The sequence below is a fragment of the Eretmochelys imbricata genome, chromosome 1 (genome assembly GCF_965152235.1).
Source record: "Eretmochelys imbricata isolate rEreImb1 chromosome 1, rEreImb1.hap1, whole genome shotgun sequence".
NCBI lineage: Eukaryota > Metazoa > Chordata > Testudines > Cheloniidae > Eretmochelys > Eretmochelys imbricata.
Window position 1 is genome coordinate 290726523 of NC_135572.1, and position 18776 is coordinate 290745298.

General features: G+C 40.3%; 1 protein-coding gene across 4 annotated transcripts in view; it reads left to right on the forward strand.

The window, feature by feature from the left end:
* Window positions 1-1138: 1138 nt before the first annotated feature.
* The window catches only part of CAPS2 (calcyphosine 2), a 54872-nt gene continuing 37234 nt past the window's right edge, over window positions 1139-18776 (forward strand). For 3 of the 4 annotated variants that reach the window (XM_077832763.1, XM_077832766.1, XM_077832767.1), the window contains exons 1-8: window positions 1139-1203; window positions 4054-4163; window positions 5122-5168; window positions 7593-7638; window positions 7733-7858; window positions 8870-8902; window positions 11182-11367; window positions 16019-16141. In XM_077832763.1, coding sequence (XP_077688889.1) covers window positions 4083-4163; window positions 5122-5168; window positions 7593-7638; window positions 7733-7858; window positions 8870-8902; window positions 11182-11367; window positions 16019-16141 — 642 coding nt within the window. In that variant the 5' untranslated portion in view covers window positions 1139-1203; window positions 4054-4082. Of the gene's footprint in view, window positions 1204-4053; window positions 4164-5121; window positions 5169-7592; window positions 7639-7732; window positions 7859-8869; window positions 8903-11181; window positions 11368-14451; window positions 14507-16018; window positions 16142-18776 lie in introns of those variants that run through there. The other variant, XM_077832771.1, reaches the window with a different exon arrangement.

An 18776-nucleotide genomic window follows, 5' to 3' on the forward strand; every position in this document is an offset into this window, starting at 1 on the left:
GCGGGGGCTTGGAACTATGTAGGATGGCCTTGATGCCTTTTTGGTGATGTTTGAGTGTGTGGCTACCAGTGCCAGAGGGGACAAGGATACTTGGGCATTGTGGCTGTCTCCCTATCTCATGGCCACACCATTCCCTGGATGGGCATAGATGATTGGGGGCATGCTAATAAATAAAGGAAACACTGAATTTGGAACAGAAACTTGTTTCTCTTTTTGTTAAATGTGGACAAACTTTGCCATGGTATAAAACTACTCATTAAAGTGAAACTAAACAGCTACTATCTTTTTAAGTGTAGTCATCACCCCTGCCCTGATACACACACACACACACACACAAAAAAGTGGTCTGCGTGTGTGTGCAAGCTTTTAGCCTTTAGGCTGTAAGTGCTTCAGGACCGTGGGTGATGTTTATGTGGAACTGTGCAGTGCCCTGTGTGTTTGTGGTTGTGACATATTGTACCCCATGTAACCCCCCTACCCACATATTTACCACTGTTATATATGTTATGTTTTGTACAAAGTATGCCTTGTGAGATATTTGAAAAGTCATTCGGCTGCGGATTAATATCCTGTTGAAAGGTGTGTATAGCTTCATTGCAGATGAAGCTATGAGATTTTTGCTACATGCTTTGAGAGTCTGGCGATGGGCCACAGCCTAGTTCCTCAGAGATAACAAAAGAGTGACCAACCCCCAGCCAGGTGTTCACTGACCAGCTGGGGAGTAAAGGCCGCCGACCGCAATTCCGGGCCCAGCGGCTAATGTGGCACTGCGGATTGCAGCCCAGGGCATGACCCAGGGGTGCGCTGCTGTTTCCAGCAGGGCAGGGTGTATTTCCCACCGGTGGCTCCCGAGGCCCGGGCTCGAACACGCGGGGCTGTGCAGGGACTAGGGACTGAGGGCTCAGGCTGATGGCTGGGTGTTTCGCGCGTTCACCAGCGCAGCTGCGCTGAGGCACAGGGACCCCTGGCGCCCGAGCACACAAACCTCAGCCCGGGGCTCCAGGCTTTTCATCCCGCGCCTCTCAAGCCCGGAGGGGCGTGGCTATGGCAGGAGGGAGAGACACACAGGGTGGGAGGAGCCTGACTGGGCCGGGCACACACCCCGGCGCGCGTCCCCGCCCCTCGAGCGCACGCGCAGCAGAGCCGGCGGGTGCGCGCACAGGGACGCTGCAAGACTTGGGAAAAGGGGCGGCGGCCGCAGAGGTGAGCGGGCGGCGAGTGCGCGCCTGGGGAGGGGGCGCGGGGCTCCTGGTCCTTCACTGCCGGGGGCTGCGGCCCGCCGCCCTAGGCCGAGAGCAGCGGGCGCTCGGCGGCCCGCCGCGTCCGGGCTTGTTTACGGGAAACCTAGGCAACGGGCGGGGCAAGGCGCGCCCTCGTGCGCGCGGCGCTGCCCCTTCAGGACGCCCCGGAGGCCCAATTGCGGGGTTCCCTGTCCCCGGGCTGCGGGCATCGCCGGGAGAGACACTCCGCTGCCGAGCCCAGCGGCTGCCGGCGGGCCCGGGCTTAGCCAGGACAGTCCTCACCCCCCTTTCCCTGCCCCAAAACTCGGGAGTGGAACAAAAAACGGGTTCTTGTTGTTTTCCCTCTGGTTTCTGAGCCGGTAGGGTGCTCTTGCTTCAGGTGTCCAAGCGTTTCTCTGCAGCCACAGGGGTTAGAAACGTATAAAACAAGACACAAAATGGAGCTGCTCATGTAATTGCTTGGCTGCAGGAGCTTTAAGAAAAACACCAAACCCTGAGATTTATGATGAAACCACACTAGCTGGCAGTCCTGTGAACAGTATGGATCACTGGCTAGGGCTGTCCCATGAAGTCCACAGCCAGAGAGCTTCAATATCCCTTTTGCACTTCTAACAACCTGTTCCAGAGAGATCAAAACTAACGGTGAGAGGATCTCGGTCCCTAACCCTATTTATCCTGTTACCTTTCGTTTGAGACTACTAACAAGACCGACAATGTGGGCAAGGTAATATCTTTTATTGGACCTGCTTCTGTTGGTGAGGGAGACAAGCTTTGGAGCCACACCTTTTCTTCAGGTCTGGGAAAGGTACCCTGAGCATCAAATGCAAGGTGGATCAGATTATTTAGCATAAGTAGTTAGCACATATTCTAAGGGACCACTAATGGACCACTCTTCCTTGAATGGTCCCTTAGAATATGTGCTAACTACTTATGCTAAACAATCTGTTCTACCTTGTGGTGGTATTTCTGTGATGTGGACACTTGTCCACAAGGAAGTGGAGATGGTTAACTTGTGAGCTTTCTACTTCCCAAGATTTTTTTCCTACTGTAAAAGTTTATCTTTTATGTCTTTTCTGTGTGGTGGTTAAATCGTTGTAAACACATAGTATTTTTATATTGAATCAAAATATTTAATACTATTTTAAAAATCTGATTACATTAATTTATGAATCCTAATAATGAATATGCACTAGTTTTTCCCTGTTATGATTATGAAAATCTCGTTACATTTTAAATGTTTGAGGTTCTGTGAAGATAGATGCATTTTCACTTTAAATAACAAATAGGCCCATCACCTCTGCTGGGGAGCAGAGCATGCCTGAAACTAACATCTGTTGAGTAACTGAATATAGGGACAACTTTTACTCCTGCATAATTTAGAACATACACCATGGGGCGTCGGGTTTCTGGGAATCTTGAAGTTGGGAGGTAGCCTGCCTGTAGGTGCAGAACTGTCCAGGATAGGGAGGAAACTTCGCAGAGGGGATGGTGTGTGGCATGAAGGGAGGGTTTGGAGCTATTGGGGTTACCGTAGCCGGGACCCAGAAGGATTCTTAGGGTATGGCAAAAGTTCTGGTCTGGCTAAAAATATGTAGGATGTAAGTCAGGAATGGGGAGAGTTGACGCATCTAGTACAAATTGCAAATGCTAGAGTTAAGAGGGGACTAGAGGAAGCCTGAAGTGAAAAGAAAATCAGTGTTTCCAGGGAGTGAAGTTTGAAGCTAAGACAGAAGCTTAGAACTGCTTCCAGCAAAAGATAACCTTGGCAAGGGAAGACTGAAGTCAGGAGTTACTGTGGAGATGGGCATCCAGTGCAACATTGCCATAGATCATTGATAGGGCCCTACCAAATTCATGGTCCATTTTGATCAATTTCATGACCAGAGGGTTTTTAAATTGGTCAATTTAACCTTTTCCAAGGTTTACATCTGAGATTTCATGGTGTTGTGACCGTGGGGATCCCAACCCAAAAGGTACTTGGAGGTGAGTCTGATCCACATACCCCCCATCTCCCCAGGAGCTGTGCTGGTGAAGAGGAAGTTCTGAGTGCTGTTCCTTCCCAGCCCTGTGGGGAGGGATAGCTCGGTGGTTTGAGCATTGGCCTGCTAAACTCAGGGTTTTGAGTTCAGTCCTCGAGGGGGCCATTTAGGGATCTGGGACAAAAATTTGGGATTGGTCCTGCTGTGAGCAGGGGGTTGGAATAGATGACCTCCTGAGGTCCCTTCCAACCCTGATATTCTATGATTTAGGGCCCTACCTAAATTTCACGGCCATGAAAAACATGTCACGGATTGTGAAATAAGCCCTTCCCCCACGAAATCTGATCTCCCTCATGCTGATGGGAATGCCCCAGCAAGGGGCTCATAGCTGCAAGTCCCAGCCAGGCTGGGGAGGGACAGAACTTGTTCTTCCCCTGCACAGCCACTGTTGGGGCTGCAGGAAGCTCTGGAGCTGGGCAGCAACCCTGGAGGTTCCTGCAGCCGGAAGAGGCTTGTGGAGGTGGGTCCGATCTCCCCCTTGCTTCTGGGAGCACCCAGTCAGGGGCTTCTAGCTTCCAATTCCACAGGGCTGGGAAGGGACAGCACTCAGAACTTCCTCTTCACCAGCACAGCTCCTGGGGAGACGGAGGTGTGTGTGGCTCAGACTCACCTCCAGGTATCTTTTGGGTTGGGATCCCCACAGTCACAAATCATTGAATAAAAACTCCCAAATTGGGAGTTTTAGGTACGTACTCTGTAATTTAATTATTTTCTATATAATTACTATTATAAATAAAAATATATGGTTTTCATATAGTCTTTTTTATTTATAGTTTATTGTGAAGTCCATTGTCAAATTTGCATGGATTTGGAGGTTAAAGGAGTTGCTGCATCTCCTAGAGGGCAAGCTGAGCTGTCATCAAGGGGGAAGAAACTTAGTCAGGTATGTTTAATGGAAAGATTAATGTTTCTATTTTGATTTACAAATGTGTTTTTTATTTCACAGACCATTTAGCGCCATCTTATGTTCAGGATTTTAAAATAGTGTAGTTTATGAAACCCTATTAAGATTACTGCAATATAAAAGAAAACAAGTTGAACTTGCAGGGTAATTATTGAAAGTAAATAAATTATTGTCTTGGTGAGTATGAATACAGTCTTGGATAATGGTAACCATTAGTTTGACTGTGACTGACCTGAACATTAATACTTTCTGAAGTATGGACTGTAGATATTTCCTTTTTTGTTTCATAAGTATTGTGCCCTTTAGGTTTATAGATTAAAAATAGTTAACTGATTATTGATTAGCATTTGCTTTTCTTCAGGCCCACATACTTCCATTTAACTTCCTTCTTGTTGCTAGGTGACCACATTAGGGGGTCCAGGACTTAGACCTGTCAACTATGGCAGACTGCCTTTCTCCTACCTGACAAGATGTCTTTCTGTATTCCACTATCAGATGTGTTCTGTAATAGCATCCTCCAGCCAGTGAGAATGCTGTTTTATACCCCAGTCATTCAGTAGGGGCCTCTGTGGTGTGTTGCAGAAAGGAGCATTCCTATTCTTTCCTGATCTCCCCCAGAGTTCAGAATGTAACTATTATGGTAATACTTCTGCCTTCTGTAACAGAAAACAGTAGTCATAAAACAAGATTCAAATTCTGTTCTCCAAGTTTATGTCTACAGTGCAGTTAAACACCTGTGGCTGGCCCATGTCAGCTGACTTGGGCTGTACAATTGCAGTGCAGACATTCAGGCTCTCTGGGAATTTGTGAGGGAGGAATATCCCAGAGCTCAGGCTCCAGCCCAAGACCAAACGTCTATACCAGAATTTTACAACCCTCAAAAGACAGAACTGTGTCTTTAAATAATGATTTAATTATTATACTGACATTTTTGTAGGGATGGAAACCAAATATACAAGCAACTCATGGCCTTCGTCCAGCTGAGTAAGTCTATTCTTCCTACTTATGAACTGTCTGTTTCATTCTGCATTAAGTAACTTTGGTAAATTTCCTTATTTTATTGTCTTTATGTTGATATATAAATCAAGGAGTTAGGTGAAATTTATCACCATAGACTTGTTGGCTATGCTTTATACTTGAAGAGGAATTTAACTGTTTTCTTTAAAATGATACTTTTAAAAGTCACACTTATTTTTATAAATTTCACTTTAGTAAAGTAGGTTTTTTTGAAATGTACATTGACATAAATTGGAATCTGGTGGCGTTATTAGTGATTACTCATTAATATTTTTACTTTCTTTCAAATATTTAAAAGTTGGATGGTTGAGTTTTACTTTTTTAGTTACTATCTAAGCTCATGGCAGTTATTTCTAATTGTAAACAAGCTATCTTTTATACTTTTTACCATTATGAAAGGGGATAGGAGAGAAGAATTGCTGTTCCTTACAGATATTTCATTATAAATACAAAGAAATTGTCATGAGAGAGAGAGAATTTTAAAAAGTGATTTGAAATCTGTTTTGTATAGTACTTCCAAAATTGGGGATTCTGAGGCCTGGGAATAGTTATATTAACGTCATCTATTATCAATGCCATATTTGAGACTGAACTGCCTTATTTTAAATAATCTTTATGGTCATTTTAGCTCTCCATACCATTCTACCAGTATGTATCAAACATGACCTTGGAATGTCTGTGGCTGGATAAAGGGATAGTTCAATCTCTGTGTGTATTCAGTCATTCTCCACTGCCTGAATGGGCCTGGAGAGTCAGCATGTCTTCCAGTTCTAGAAGGGACTGTAAGAACAGAGTTTTGAAAAATGGTGGTAGCAAAGTGAGAGAAAGTATGTACTACTGATGCTCAGACTTTACTTGTGTGGTTGTTGTTCGAAGGTTTACAGTGCTTGAAACTGAAATCTGGCATCTTTCACAAGTACTGTTTTTAAGTAGGTTTCAGAGTAACAGCCGTGTTAGTCTGTATCCGCAAAAAGAAAAGGAGTACTTGTGGCTCCTTAGAGACTAATGCTCAAATAAATTGGTTAGTCTCTAAGGTGCCACAAGTACTCCTTTTGTTTTTAAGTACACATTCCAAGTCTTAGTGTGACTGGTAGTTTTGTAATGTATTGATTTTAATAAAGGCTTGATTAAATTGTCTATCTTTAGCCAACACTCCTCTGTTTTGCTAAAATAGAGTTAAATACCAGCAGCCATACACAGTGGAATTTAGGGTACGTCTAAGCTGCACACCCTTTAGGGTGACCTGTAGGGTACATACATTAGCATGGGTGTAAATAGCAGTGTAAGTGGTGAGGTACTGCTTAGTTGAGTAAAGATACCCGTGAACCCTTAGAATATGTACTCTACACAGCTCAGAACATGACCCTCCCCCTCCCACTGTTTTTGACAGTGTAGTGTCTTGCTACCTCCCTACTGCCAGTCTTTCCCTGCTGCAGGGACCTGTGGGGAAAGGCTCTGGCAGGATGTGACAGCAGGAGCCTTTCCCCACTGATGCATGTGGCTATGCACCACAGTGTGAATGCAGCTCACTTTTTTCTGTGGCATTTAACTATCCATACTCTGTATGCCACCATAAGTGGTGTGCAATATAGACATAGCCTTACGGTCTGATCCAGCTCCCACTGAAAGTTAGCGGGCATTGGATTGAACCTAAAGGGCACAATCCAGAAAGATGCTGAATGCATCTTCGATAGTGCTGGGTATCTTCAACTCCAGTTTATTTTAGAGGGTAGTAAGGACACTCATTATCTAGTGGGATTAGGGCTAAAATGAAGTAAAAATACAGAATTGCTTAATGTATTTCAATTGACTTTTTAATTTCTTTAAGCTGAATGAAGAGTCACTATTGGTATTTAATTGCAGTATAGTTGGGTTCCACTGTGCTAATTCCCTTCCAATTAGTTTTGAAGGGCTGCATTCAAAAAGGATTACTTTTTACTTTCCCATTGCCTCTCTTCTGGCTGATTATGGAGAAGAGAGAATTTGCCACAATACTATTGTGGCAGAGGCGTAATGAGAAATCCCTGGCTTCTGATCTTGCTGCAGCTGCTCCTAGTGAGGAGTGAAGAGGAGCCAGGATGGTCTTGATAGAACTATCTGAGGCTGGAAGTGAAGATAGGGTCTTCCAGGGGCCCTTCACAGCTGCCAGTGTCCTCTGCAACTGGCGATGAAGAAAGGCTCTGTTACCACTTCTGAGGTGAAGCGAAGGGGGTTGGTAGGGACTTTTGCCAGGTAGGCCCTCTCCAATTATAGTGAAACTGTTTATAGCGAAGATATTTTTGTGAATGGGAAAAGCACTTCATTATCAGAGGGTTCCCTTGTACTGCAATTGAAAACATGTATTGAGAATGTATTGAAGCATTACTAAGGCCATTTTTTAACTTCCTGCAGGGTGCCATGCCTTGATTTGGGCAAGTTGGGGTCTTCAGATGAAGAGGTTAGTGTTATCTGAAAAGTTTGCAGAAGTTGGTCAAAACATTTCTTTTGACTATGAAATAAGTACAAATAATCTTGTTCTCTTTGTATTTTAGGATGGAGATTCTTACGTACCATACAGTAAGAGGTTTCCTCGCATTGGCCCTCCAGATTCATCTTCAACTGTTAGTTGGGGTACACCATTACAGACTCCTTATGCACAGCATCATCAGATACAACAGGCCAGTTTGCCACTACTGATATCTTAAACATTCTGTCTTTCATGAGAATTGAAGCAAATAAAGCACGTCTAATTTTATTACACAATTTAGTTCTTTCCATTTGTGTGACTAAATTAAAAGATAGAGTATTATTGGTTGAAGTGCTTTCTAATAAGAGTTTCTTTTTTTTTCTTGGAAGCTTTTCAGAAATTTCAAACTCCATTTCTTCATCACAGTAACCGTTTATTGTAGACTGTTGATTTATACTCTAATTCTTTTAATTTTGCCTACTAACAGTTTGTACACTAGTGGTCGCTATTGTTAGTAACAATTTGTGAAAGCATCTGAAAATTATGAATTGAGGTAGCATATAACTTTGATTTCTACTTCTAAACAAATCTTAAGAAAATTGTTGTAAATCAGAAAATAATAAAATAATTAACCAAAATAAGAAATAGTTCTTAAACATAAGATATGAAAAATAACTTTTTGTTTACAAATAGAAGATATTTATTTTGTGGAAGAATCTGAGTTGATTTTGGCCACTCATAGACTATCGTAGCGGAGTGCAATAACTTCATTATTAATGTTTTTCTTCCTTTCAAAGAGAATTTCAGAGTAATATCTAGTTTGGTTGACAACATAATAGTATATATTTTTAAATAAATAGAACATCAGTATTTGTTCTTCTCTTTCTGTGCTGAGTAAGAATGTAAAATTCTAAAAAAGACCAGCTAAACCTAGTTGTCATAGAGGGAAAATCAGTTATTCAGTTTTAACATACTGTTTTCTGGAAAATTACAGAGCTGTCCAAATTACTGAAATTAAGAATACGTTTGATAATGACTCTGCTGAATGTTTTTTTCAGTCAGTCATTGTTACTTGAGAGTGAGAAGAGGTGTCCTTTGAATTTTTCTGTTTTTTGTTTAACTTTGGAAAAATGTATTTGACAAAGTTTCTTATGATTCATGCAGCATGGATGGTGATAATTACTATTTAAAATAACATTTATTTTTCCTTTCTATTAAACAGCTGGCTAGAAAACATTGTCAGAAGAAAATGGAGGTAAAATAGCTGGAAAAATACATCCTGACAAAATAATATTATCAATTGAATAGCAGAGGATTGTGATGTATGATCTGAAAATTAAACATGTTTTAATTTCTTTGGTATGATAAGGAAATGGCTTAGTTGAGAGATTTTTAATCTCCTATTATTTTATATAGTTAGCTTTTGCATTTTGAAACTGTATCAGCTGTGATAGTTTTTTGTCATTAGAAGAAGGAAAAGGTTCAGGGGTTGCAAAGGTTAATCGTCTGAGATTCATATGTGGTCAAGAAGCGGTTTCCCAAACTTCAAACCAGTTCAGGACTTGTACAAATCTACAGGATTATTTTCTGTGGTAAGGGTGAGAGGTATATGCCAAATTTTAGTAAATTGCATTATATTTCTGTAGTTAAAGAATGGAAGGCATCCTAACCTCCCTATGTGTGTATGTCCTGCTGGAAAATTTGAAAACATCCTTTGGTAGTTCTTTTAAAAAAATTAATTTTCTTTAAACCCAAAAACAATTTAATACAAGAAGTGAGTCCATAACAGCAGTCATACATGTGAGGGCCTGATCATGAGAATATCTATGCACCTATGCAGTCCTTAAGCAAATAATCCCTTGAAGTCAAATGGGACACTTGCATGAGTAGTAGTTTGGAGGACTGGGTCCTTTAGAAAGTAGCACTGTGCTGCCAGTGTAGGTTGGAACGTTGTTTGGAACAATGTAAAACCTTTTTATCACCTTTCAGCAATTGTTAATAATACAGCAACTCACACTGATTAACTTAGAGCATGGTCATTCTCTGTATGAAATGACCACCTATTAGGTCACTTTTTCCCCAATTAGGACACTGCAAACCACATTCTCTCTGTGTGTGTGTCTTTCTCGGCTTGTCTATGCTACACGTTTTTTGCCTGCGTAGTTATGTTAGCAGAGCCTCCTGGTGCAGATACAGCAGGCGCCAACAGAATAAGTTCCGCAAGCATAGCTAAATCACTTCCCTGTTCGACATTGGCTAAGCCGACAGAAGCACTCTTCCTTTGTCATAGTGGCATTTACAACAGGTTTTGCTGTCATAGCTATGTCAGTTAGAGGGTGTGATATTTCCCCTCCCTTCCCGCCCCCCCACTCCAAATCCTGTCCAACATAGCTATACCAACAAAACTTTGTAGTGTGGACTAAGCCTGTATAGGTGTGTGTCTTTGTCTCTCTCTCCTCCTCTCTGACTAACTTAAGACAATATGCATGTTATTAATGTGAGTTGCTATGTTCTTATTAGCTGAATATTGAGATATAAATATAATCTCTTTTGCTAGAAGGCATTTTTCAGATTGATAATCAGTGAACATAAATCTGTTTTACTACTGTAAAGTTGAAATGGCTTTGACTACCTCCCAGTTTCTTCTTTTCCTCTCTTTCATTTTCTTTTACCTTCCCTCTCCCTCTTTATCCCCTTCATTATTTCCCAGATACCACAGGGATGGATGTGATATAAGAACCTAAATAGAATAGATCTCCTGCTCATTCTCCCTCTTTGTTTCTATTCCATCTGAATCTACCTTGAGGAGAAAAGATAGTCAAGTGCCACTGATATATTTTAACATATTTTTCTGTGTGGCCATGATTTCTGCATTGTTTGCTTCAGATGCCTGATTGTAGCAATACTTCCACATGAAATAAAAAAAAACTCATGCTTCCTCCGTAGGAAACTTCATAGGTGAATCTTCCCTAAGAGACTAGGTGGTAAAATAATTTAAATGTAGATTTTTTTTTTTCAATTTATTTCTTGGTCATTCCCACTCAGTTCTACTGTTACTCCATGGCCTGGTCTACAATGAGATTGACCTAGCTACATCACTGAGAGCTGTGAAAAATGTCGTGCTCTGAGTGCCATAGTTAGGTTGACCTAGTTCCCAATGTAGATGTGGCTAGGTCAGTGGGAGAAGTCTTTCATCAACCTAGCTATCGCATCCCAGAGTTATGGATTTAACTACAGTGACAGAAAAACCTGTTTTGTTGATCTAGGAAGCAGTGCTATAGTGACTGTAGGGCATGCTCCAAGAACTGTTTGTAGAACACTTATAAAATCATCAAGCAAAACAAGAAGAGTTTCATGAGAGCAACCTAATGTTGTTATACAACAGTATTTATGTTCTTCTAAATGTTAAGTGTGGTGTCAAGGAACATCAGTCCTTTAACTGCACAAATGTACTGGAGGAGTATAATAATCCTGCTGTTGACATTGTGTATCACAGTAGGAGGCTGTTATTTCTGATTATTCTTTGCTTTTTAGCTTTCTTTGGAGCAAAAGACAATACCAGAAAATCTGCCATCCCCAACAGACAAATACAAACTAAAATACCAGCAGTATGAAGCAGAAATGAAAGAGGGATATAAACAGTATTCTCAGAGAACTTCAGAAAAGAAAAAAAACAATGCCCAGTCTCAGGAATCTTCAAGAAAAACAGCACATAAAAAGGTAACCTATTTTAAACTTGTAGATGTGTTTTGGAACTCATCCTCATTAGTATCTGAACATCTCTAATGTTGAATAGGCATTAAAATAGAGGAAACCTATTTGAACCCTTTCCTCTTATGAACACTAGAAGCATAAGTCTCCAGTGGGAGAGCAAGTATATGCTTTGGGAAGGCACTTCTCCTAGCCAGATGAGCAAGGTTTGCATGGGCTACGGATAATATTTCTTGTTTGCACTTTTATTAGAAGGAAAATGCATAATTGGTGACTCCAAAAGAGGAGGGATGATTGTAAAAATGTTACATTAGAATGGTGAAGTGCTTTCAATCCTTATTGAAATATGTATATAGAGCCATAACTTTGCATAGTTTACAAAGAACAGAAAAAAATATATTCCCACTGCCCTATAGAACTTACAGATAAATAGAAAATGAAAATTAGCAGAAAAAAGATGTTGTAGGGAAAAGGGTTAAAATAAATAAAGATAATGTGAACTATTTAGATTGTAAGTCCTTTGGGGGCAGGGATAGCTTATTCCATGTGTGTATGGTGCCCAGTACAAGAGAATCCCAAACCCTGATTGGGACTTCTTGGTGCTACCACAATACAAATAATAAATAATAATTGTATTATATTACTAATGAGCAGAATTTATAAGATTCTTTTAAAATAAGACTGGTGTAAAAGTTGAGGAGTAGACAGCAGAGGAGTGGAGATCAACAATGGAAAAACAAAATAAAAAAAGTTACCTTTCATTTTCTTTTGAAGAAGAGGGAGAGGGTGAGGATGCTCAGCACACCGGAAGAGTTAGCATTCCAGGTGTGAGGAGAAGCATGAAACAGACATAAAGGTGGGAGCAGGAGGTGAGCAAGAGGTGTGAGAAGGGGGATGGCCATTGAAGAGAGAAACTGGATGAAGCCTTGATCAAAGATGATGATGAGTTTGAATACTATGGAAAGAAAGAGGAAGCCAATGAATCACTAAAAAGCAGTGAAATGACAATGGTGAAGGATAATTTTAGCTGCTGAATATTAATAGAATGGAAAGGAAAAAGTTATGGAGGAGGGAGATTAGTGTCCCAGGCAGAGATGGCTACTGTGTATATTGCTTGATTGTCTTAAAAGGACACTGACCACTTGAAATTAAATTTGCAAATGTACTTAGCTGTGTTCGAAGTAAAACCTAAGAGAACCTATAACTGAAAGAATTGAGACAGGAAAAATATCCTTTTTTTCTAATTGTGTTTATTTTGTTCATGTTGTAGCACCTTGTTAGTGACAGTGTTTTGTTGATGGTGAGTTTCATTTCCTCTCTCCTGCACAAGCATAACGCCACAATGTCCTGCATCTGGCTAAGAGTAACTCACTTGCAAGCTCTACTTCACCAGGCTCTGCAAGAGAGCATTTATGGGAGTAGCACAACTGAAAGGACACCAGATGGATGTTTTCAAAGAGGAAAAGGAGGGCAGAATAGAATAATTGGAGTCAAGTGTGTTTGGTGGAGTTGCTTTTGGGCCCACTCAAAAGATATTTCTAAACATCAGACGAATAAAAATCCTTTTTTTTTTAAAAAAAAAAGTAAAATAAAAAATCAGGCTATACTATTTTTAATACCTTGATTTTATGCTCAAGTGTTTAATTACTTTTTTCTTCAGTCTTCACTAAAAAGTTAATTGTATTCAGATGTTCAACACAGTGAATATTAACAAGGGAGAAGGATCTCTTGTCAGAATAGCAAAAGAACAGGTTAAAGAAATACTAAAATAAGCTAGATATATTTAAGTTGGCAAAGTCTGATGAAATTCACTGTAGAATACTTGAGCTATCAAAGCAATTTCTGAACGATTAATAATTATGGAGAACAGCTGAGGTCCCAGAGGACTGGTGATGGACAAACTTAGTACCTATCTTCAAAAAGGGGAAAAAGGAGGTTTTAGGGAATTACGAGCTGTCAACCTAGAAAGATAATGGAACAAATGATTAAACAATCAATTTGTTGAAACCTGAGGGATAATAAGGTGAGAAGTAATAGCCAACATGGATTTGTCAAGAACAAATCGTGTCAAACCACTCTAATTTCCTTCTTTGACAGGGTTACTGGCTTAGTGGAGGGAGGAAGCAGTACATGTGGTATCTCTGGACTTTAGTAAGGTTTTTGACACTCTCCCACATAACGTTCTCATAAGTAAATTAGGGAAATATGGTCTAGATGAAATTACTATAAGGTGGTTGTATAGCTGATAACTAGTCTTTGAGTACAGTCTGTTAGTGATTCACTGTGAAACTGAGAGGGCTGCATTTGGTACTATTCACAATTTTAATTAACAACAGATAATGGAGAGTATGTTCATAAAATTTGTGGATGACATCAACCTGGGAGGGGTTGCAAGCACTTTGGAAGACAGGATTAGAATTCAGAATGATCTCAATATATTGGAGATTTGATCTGAAATCAATCAGATGAAATTCAAGAAAGACCAGTGCAAAGTACTACACTTAAGAAAGAAAAATCAAATGCACAAATGCAAAATGGATCATATTTGGTGCTGCGGTAGTGCTGTAGACACCAATCTTGTAGTTGCAGTTGATCACAAATTGAATATGAGCCAATGAGATGCAGTTGCAAAAAAAGGCTAATATTCTGCAGTGTATTAATAGGATTATTGTATGTAAGATATGGGAAGTAATTGTTCAGCTCTACCAGTCTCTGGTGAGGCCTCAGGTGGAGTACTGTTTCCAGTCCTGGGTGCCACACATTAAGAAAGATGTGGACAAATTGGAGAGGGGGTAGTGCAAAGCAACAAACATGATACAAGGTTTAGAAAACCTGACCAATAGGGAAAGGTTAAAAACAGGGCATATTTAGTCTTGAGAAAAGAATACTGAAGAGGTAACTTATTTTAGGGTTGTTATCAGATAAGGGTTGTTATACAGGACAGTGATCAATTGTTCTCCGTGTCCAGTGAAGGTAGGACAAGCAGTAATTGTCTTATTCTGCAGCAAGTGAGATTTAGGTTGGATATTAAGAAGATTTTTCTCACTAAAAGGAAAGGTAAACTCTGGAATAGTCTTCCAAGGGAGATTGTGAAATCCCATCTTTGGAGGTTTTTAAGAACAAGATGGACAAACACCTCTCAGGAATGGTAGGTATACTTGATCCTGCCTCAGCACAGTGGGATGGACTGTATGACCTCTCTGAATCCCTTCCAGCCCTACATTTCTATGATTCAGTGAAATACCATATGTAAAATAGCTGGTGAGTCAGTGTTACTCAGAAAAGGATTTAAGGGTTATAGTGGATCATAAACTGAATATGAGTCAGTGTAATACTATGGCAAAAACGGCAAATGTTGTGGGATATATTAACAAGAGGGTCTTATATAAGATGTGGAAGGTAATTGTTCCTCTCTACTCTGCACTGGTAAAGCCTCAGCTGGAGTACTGTGTGCAGTTTTGGGCACCACATGTCAAGAAAGATGTGAACAAACTGGAGAGAGTCCAGAAGAGAGCAACAAAACTGATAAGAGGTTTGGAAAACAATATATGAGGAAAGGTTGAAAGAATTGGATGTTTTTAGTCCAAAGAAAAGAAGGCTGAGGAGGAGCATAACAACAGTTGTCAAATATGTAAAGAGGACAGTGATTGATTGTTCTCCACGTCCAACAAGGGTGGGACAAGAAGTAATTGGCTTAGTTTGTAGCAAGTGAGATTAAGGTTAGATATTAGAAAAAACCTTTCTAACTGTAAGGATAATTGAGCACTAGATTTGGTTGTGGAATCTGCATTGTTGGAGGTTTTAAGAACAAGTTAGTCAACACCTGTCAGGGATGGTGTAAGCATACTTGGTCCTGTCTCAGTGTAGGGGGATGGACTAGATGACCTCTTGAGGTCCCTCCCAACCTTTCATTTCTATTATTTTATGTATAGAATTTATAAAATACACAATTAGATTTTTTTAATGAGTCCCTGAGAACATAAATAATTGTTTTATGAAAACGTGATCTTTGCATTCGGCATAATTAATTAAAAAAAACAACTCTGCTTCCAGTGAATTTTTCTGAAAAGTGTCTGTATTTCTTCCCCTTCATTTATAAATATATTACATTTACCCTGTCCATCCATCTCCTCTTAAGAGGATTGTTAACTTCTGTAAAACTGCAGGAGATCTCTGTTACAAGAGAAGTCTAAACCAGCAGTTCTCAAACTGTGGGTCAGCACCCCAGAGTGGGTCATGACATCATTTTAATGGGGTTGCCAGGGCTGGCATTAGACTTGCTGGGGCTGAAGCCAAAGCCTGAGCCCCACCGCATGGGGTCAAAGCCTGAGCCACCACTGCCCAGGGCTGAAGCCAAAGCCTGAGGGCTTCAGCACTGGGGGTGAGGCTCAGGTTACAGGCCCCCTACTTGGGGCTTAAGCCCTTGGGCTTTGGCTTTGGTCACCCTGCCCGGGTAGTGGGACTTGGGCTTTGGCAGAGCTTGGGTGGGCTCAGGCTTTGGTCCCCCCTCCTGGGGCATGTAGTAATTTTTGCTGTTAGAAGGAGATTGTGGTGCAATGAAGTTTGAGAACCCCTGGTCTAAACCGAAGAAAAATATTTTTGTTTGCTGCAACTGATTGTCCATGATGTTGTAAATAGAATTCAGTGTATTTCTTTGTAGGATCCACAGCTTGAAGACGGGACTGATCATGATCTTACGGCTCTTGATGAGAAAGCCCTCTTGCAGCAATGCTATACAAGCAAGCCTTACACAATGCAGCACAGTATAAGGAAGTTAGAAGCTGTAAGTTTCCTGGATGGTATTAAATTGTTACATAAATATCCCTGTATATCAAGTCTTGTAGGTATAAATTTTGATATGCTGTAGAAATATAGAATGGGGTTTTCAAAAGCAGTCAGTGCACAACTTCTTCAATTGAAGTAAAAAGAAATGTAACCATTGTTTTCAATGGGAACAGAGTTAGGCTAAGTGCTGAGCACTTCTGAAAATCTCGCTGATAGCAGTTTGTATATATGTGTATTTTTACGTAACATATTTATATTGATTAAATCATACATGATCTAGCATTGACAAGGAAATTAACTGCGTGACCTAATAGAGCTCTCCTATTTCTTCTGTGATGTTTTGTCAGAACAGTGCAGAAAAAGCACAAGAACTCTAAACACTGAGTTTACGATTATTTTATAATGAAATTGAACTTTGGTGAGATCTCGTTTTGTGTGCTTTACTACTGAACATGAATGGTTGTTTTTTTTCTTATTTGTTTTTTTGTGGACACAACTGTCTATTGAAATGGGTTAGCATAGTGACATTCTCACAAAATATGTTAAGCCATTCAAATTTTTGTGAGACTGTAAATGCAAGTAGAATAAATGGAAAGTACTATTTGCCCATCTGTTTGAATTGAAGTTTGCATCATAAACACTTAAATTATTGTAATTCCCATTGGAGTGAATGTAGATGGGGCACTACTGATAGCAGTAGTTCCTTGCATGACAGGAAAACTCTCATATCTGTTACTATCATCAGATACTTTATCTGTTTGCTTCTTTAATTAAAAAAAAACAGAACAACCACCCTTAATATTAAGGGCTCAGTGCTGCAGGGATGAGGATTGTGCTAGGGCAGTTCAGAGCCACCATTTAAAATTGCTGAATGTCACCTTTTGTTAGTCACAGTCAGCTAAGGTGCAGAAAATGGAGAGGAGTGGGTGCTACTGGCTGATTGGGCTGTCAAGAACACTGTAACCAACATACTTTGAGTCATTAAGTAGCTGTTTGAAAGATGTCAAGGGAACCTTTAGAAGCATTTCTGTCAGTCTTCGGCACTCATACATATGCCCTCTCTCTTTCTAAGTGTCTCTTAAGCACAACTTCTGGTTGACTGTAGGAGTAATTGTTAGCGACTACATGTGCAATTTACATTCACTGGATTGCATTTAAGCACGTATGCATTGGCCATGCTCAGTACCCACCCATTCCCTTACCAAGACCGTAATTTCTCCACAGTATGAAAGGCTCTGCACAGTTGCTGAGCAAATGCTGAATGTTAAGAGGTAGTGCTTTGGCTCTCAGCACTACTTTCAGCAATGCTCAGCAGCCTCTAGGACTTGTCTTTTTGCTGGACTACACCAATAAAACAAAACAAAAAGGCTTGATTTATGGATCATCTGATGTATTGAACTCACTGTGTTGTGATTAAGGACAGTAGCACATAGAATATTCTATCAGAAGGTCTTGAAATAGTTGTTGAACTTGGATATCTCATATACAAAAGTACATGGGTACAACGAGTGAAAGCAGCCAAGGCATCCTTAACTTAAAATTTCAATTTTGAGTTGATTTATGTCATATCCTTAGTGCTTTGAGAGAGATTTAATATGTTATATATATAATTTGAGTTCTCATCCATACATTTTTTTCTTTTCTGAAAATATCAGCCCTATTGTCAGTTGTGCATAGTTACTTTTAAAAAGCCTTAAAGATGGTCTTAAATATCATATATGTTAACATTTCCTTTGAGTGTAACTGTTATTAATACATACTTTTAATGTGTAGTTTTTCTGTAATTTCCTTCTGTTCATTGTTTTGCAGTATCAAAAATAGTTTAGAAGTAAGCCGTTATATTTTGTATTTATATTGAAGAGTATTTTGATGAGATAGCAACCATGATACAGACTTCTTTGATTGAAGGTTTGCATCCACAGCTGGTCAGTTCAGTCTGTAGTCTAGGAATACTCTTGGATTCCTCGCTGATGCTGAGCTCTCACATCACAATGGCTGTGAGATTCTGTCCCATCCTGGCAGGTGAAGACCTGGCCTCAGTTATTCATGCATCCATTACCTTTTGGCTGGACCTACAGCAATGCAATATGCCTGGGCATGAAACTGTCAGACTTAGGAAATGCCAACAAATACAAAACATTGTAGCATGTCTCCTCAGCAACACAGGCTACTTTGAGCACATTGCACCTGCCCTATGCTCTCTACACTGACTTCTCATAGAATTTTGAATCAAGGTCAATGTCTTGGTCCTTATCTTCAAAGCTCTCCATGGCCGGGGCCCAGGATACCTAAAAGACTGCTTAAAGATCCTGGATTAAAACAACTTTGCTCCTCTGACACAATAGAACCCTCAACAGTAAGAGTAAAGCTCATCTGTGTGGGAGACAGGACCTTCTCTGGGGGTTGTCACGGACTCTGGAAATAACTCCCCCAGTAACTAAGGACTATCACAAACCTCACCAGCTTCCACTCCAAGTGCAATGTGCATTTCTTTGACCTTGCCTTCTCTAACATAAAGACACATAGCAACAGGTATGTCTAAGAAAACAATAACATCCTACAAAACCAGGGCACACCATTCCACACGCTTCTTCCTCTGGGAAGTGAATGAGAGAGCAAACAATACATAACAG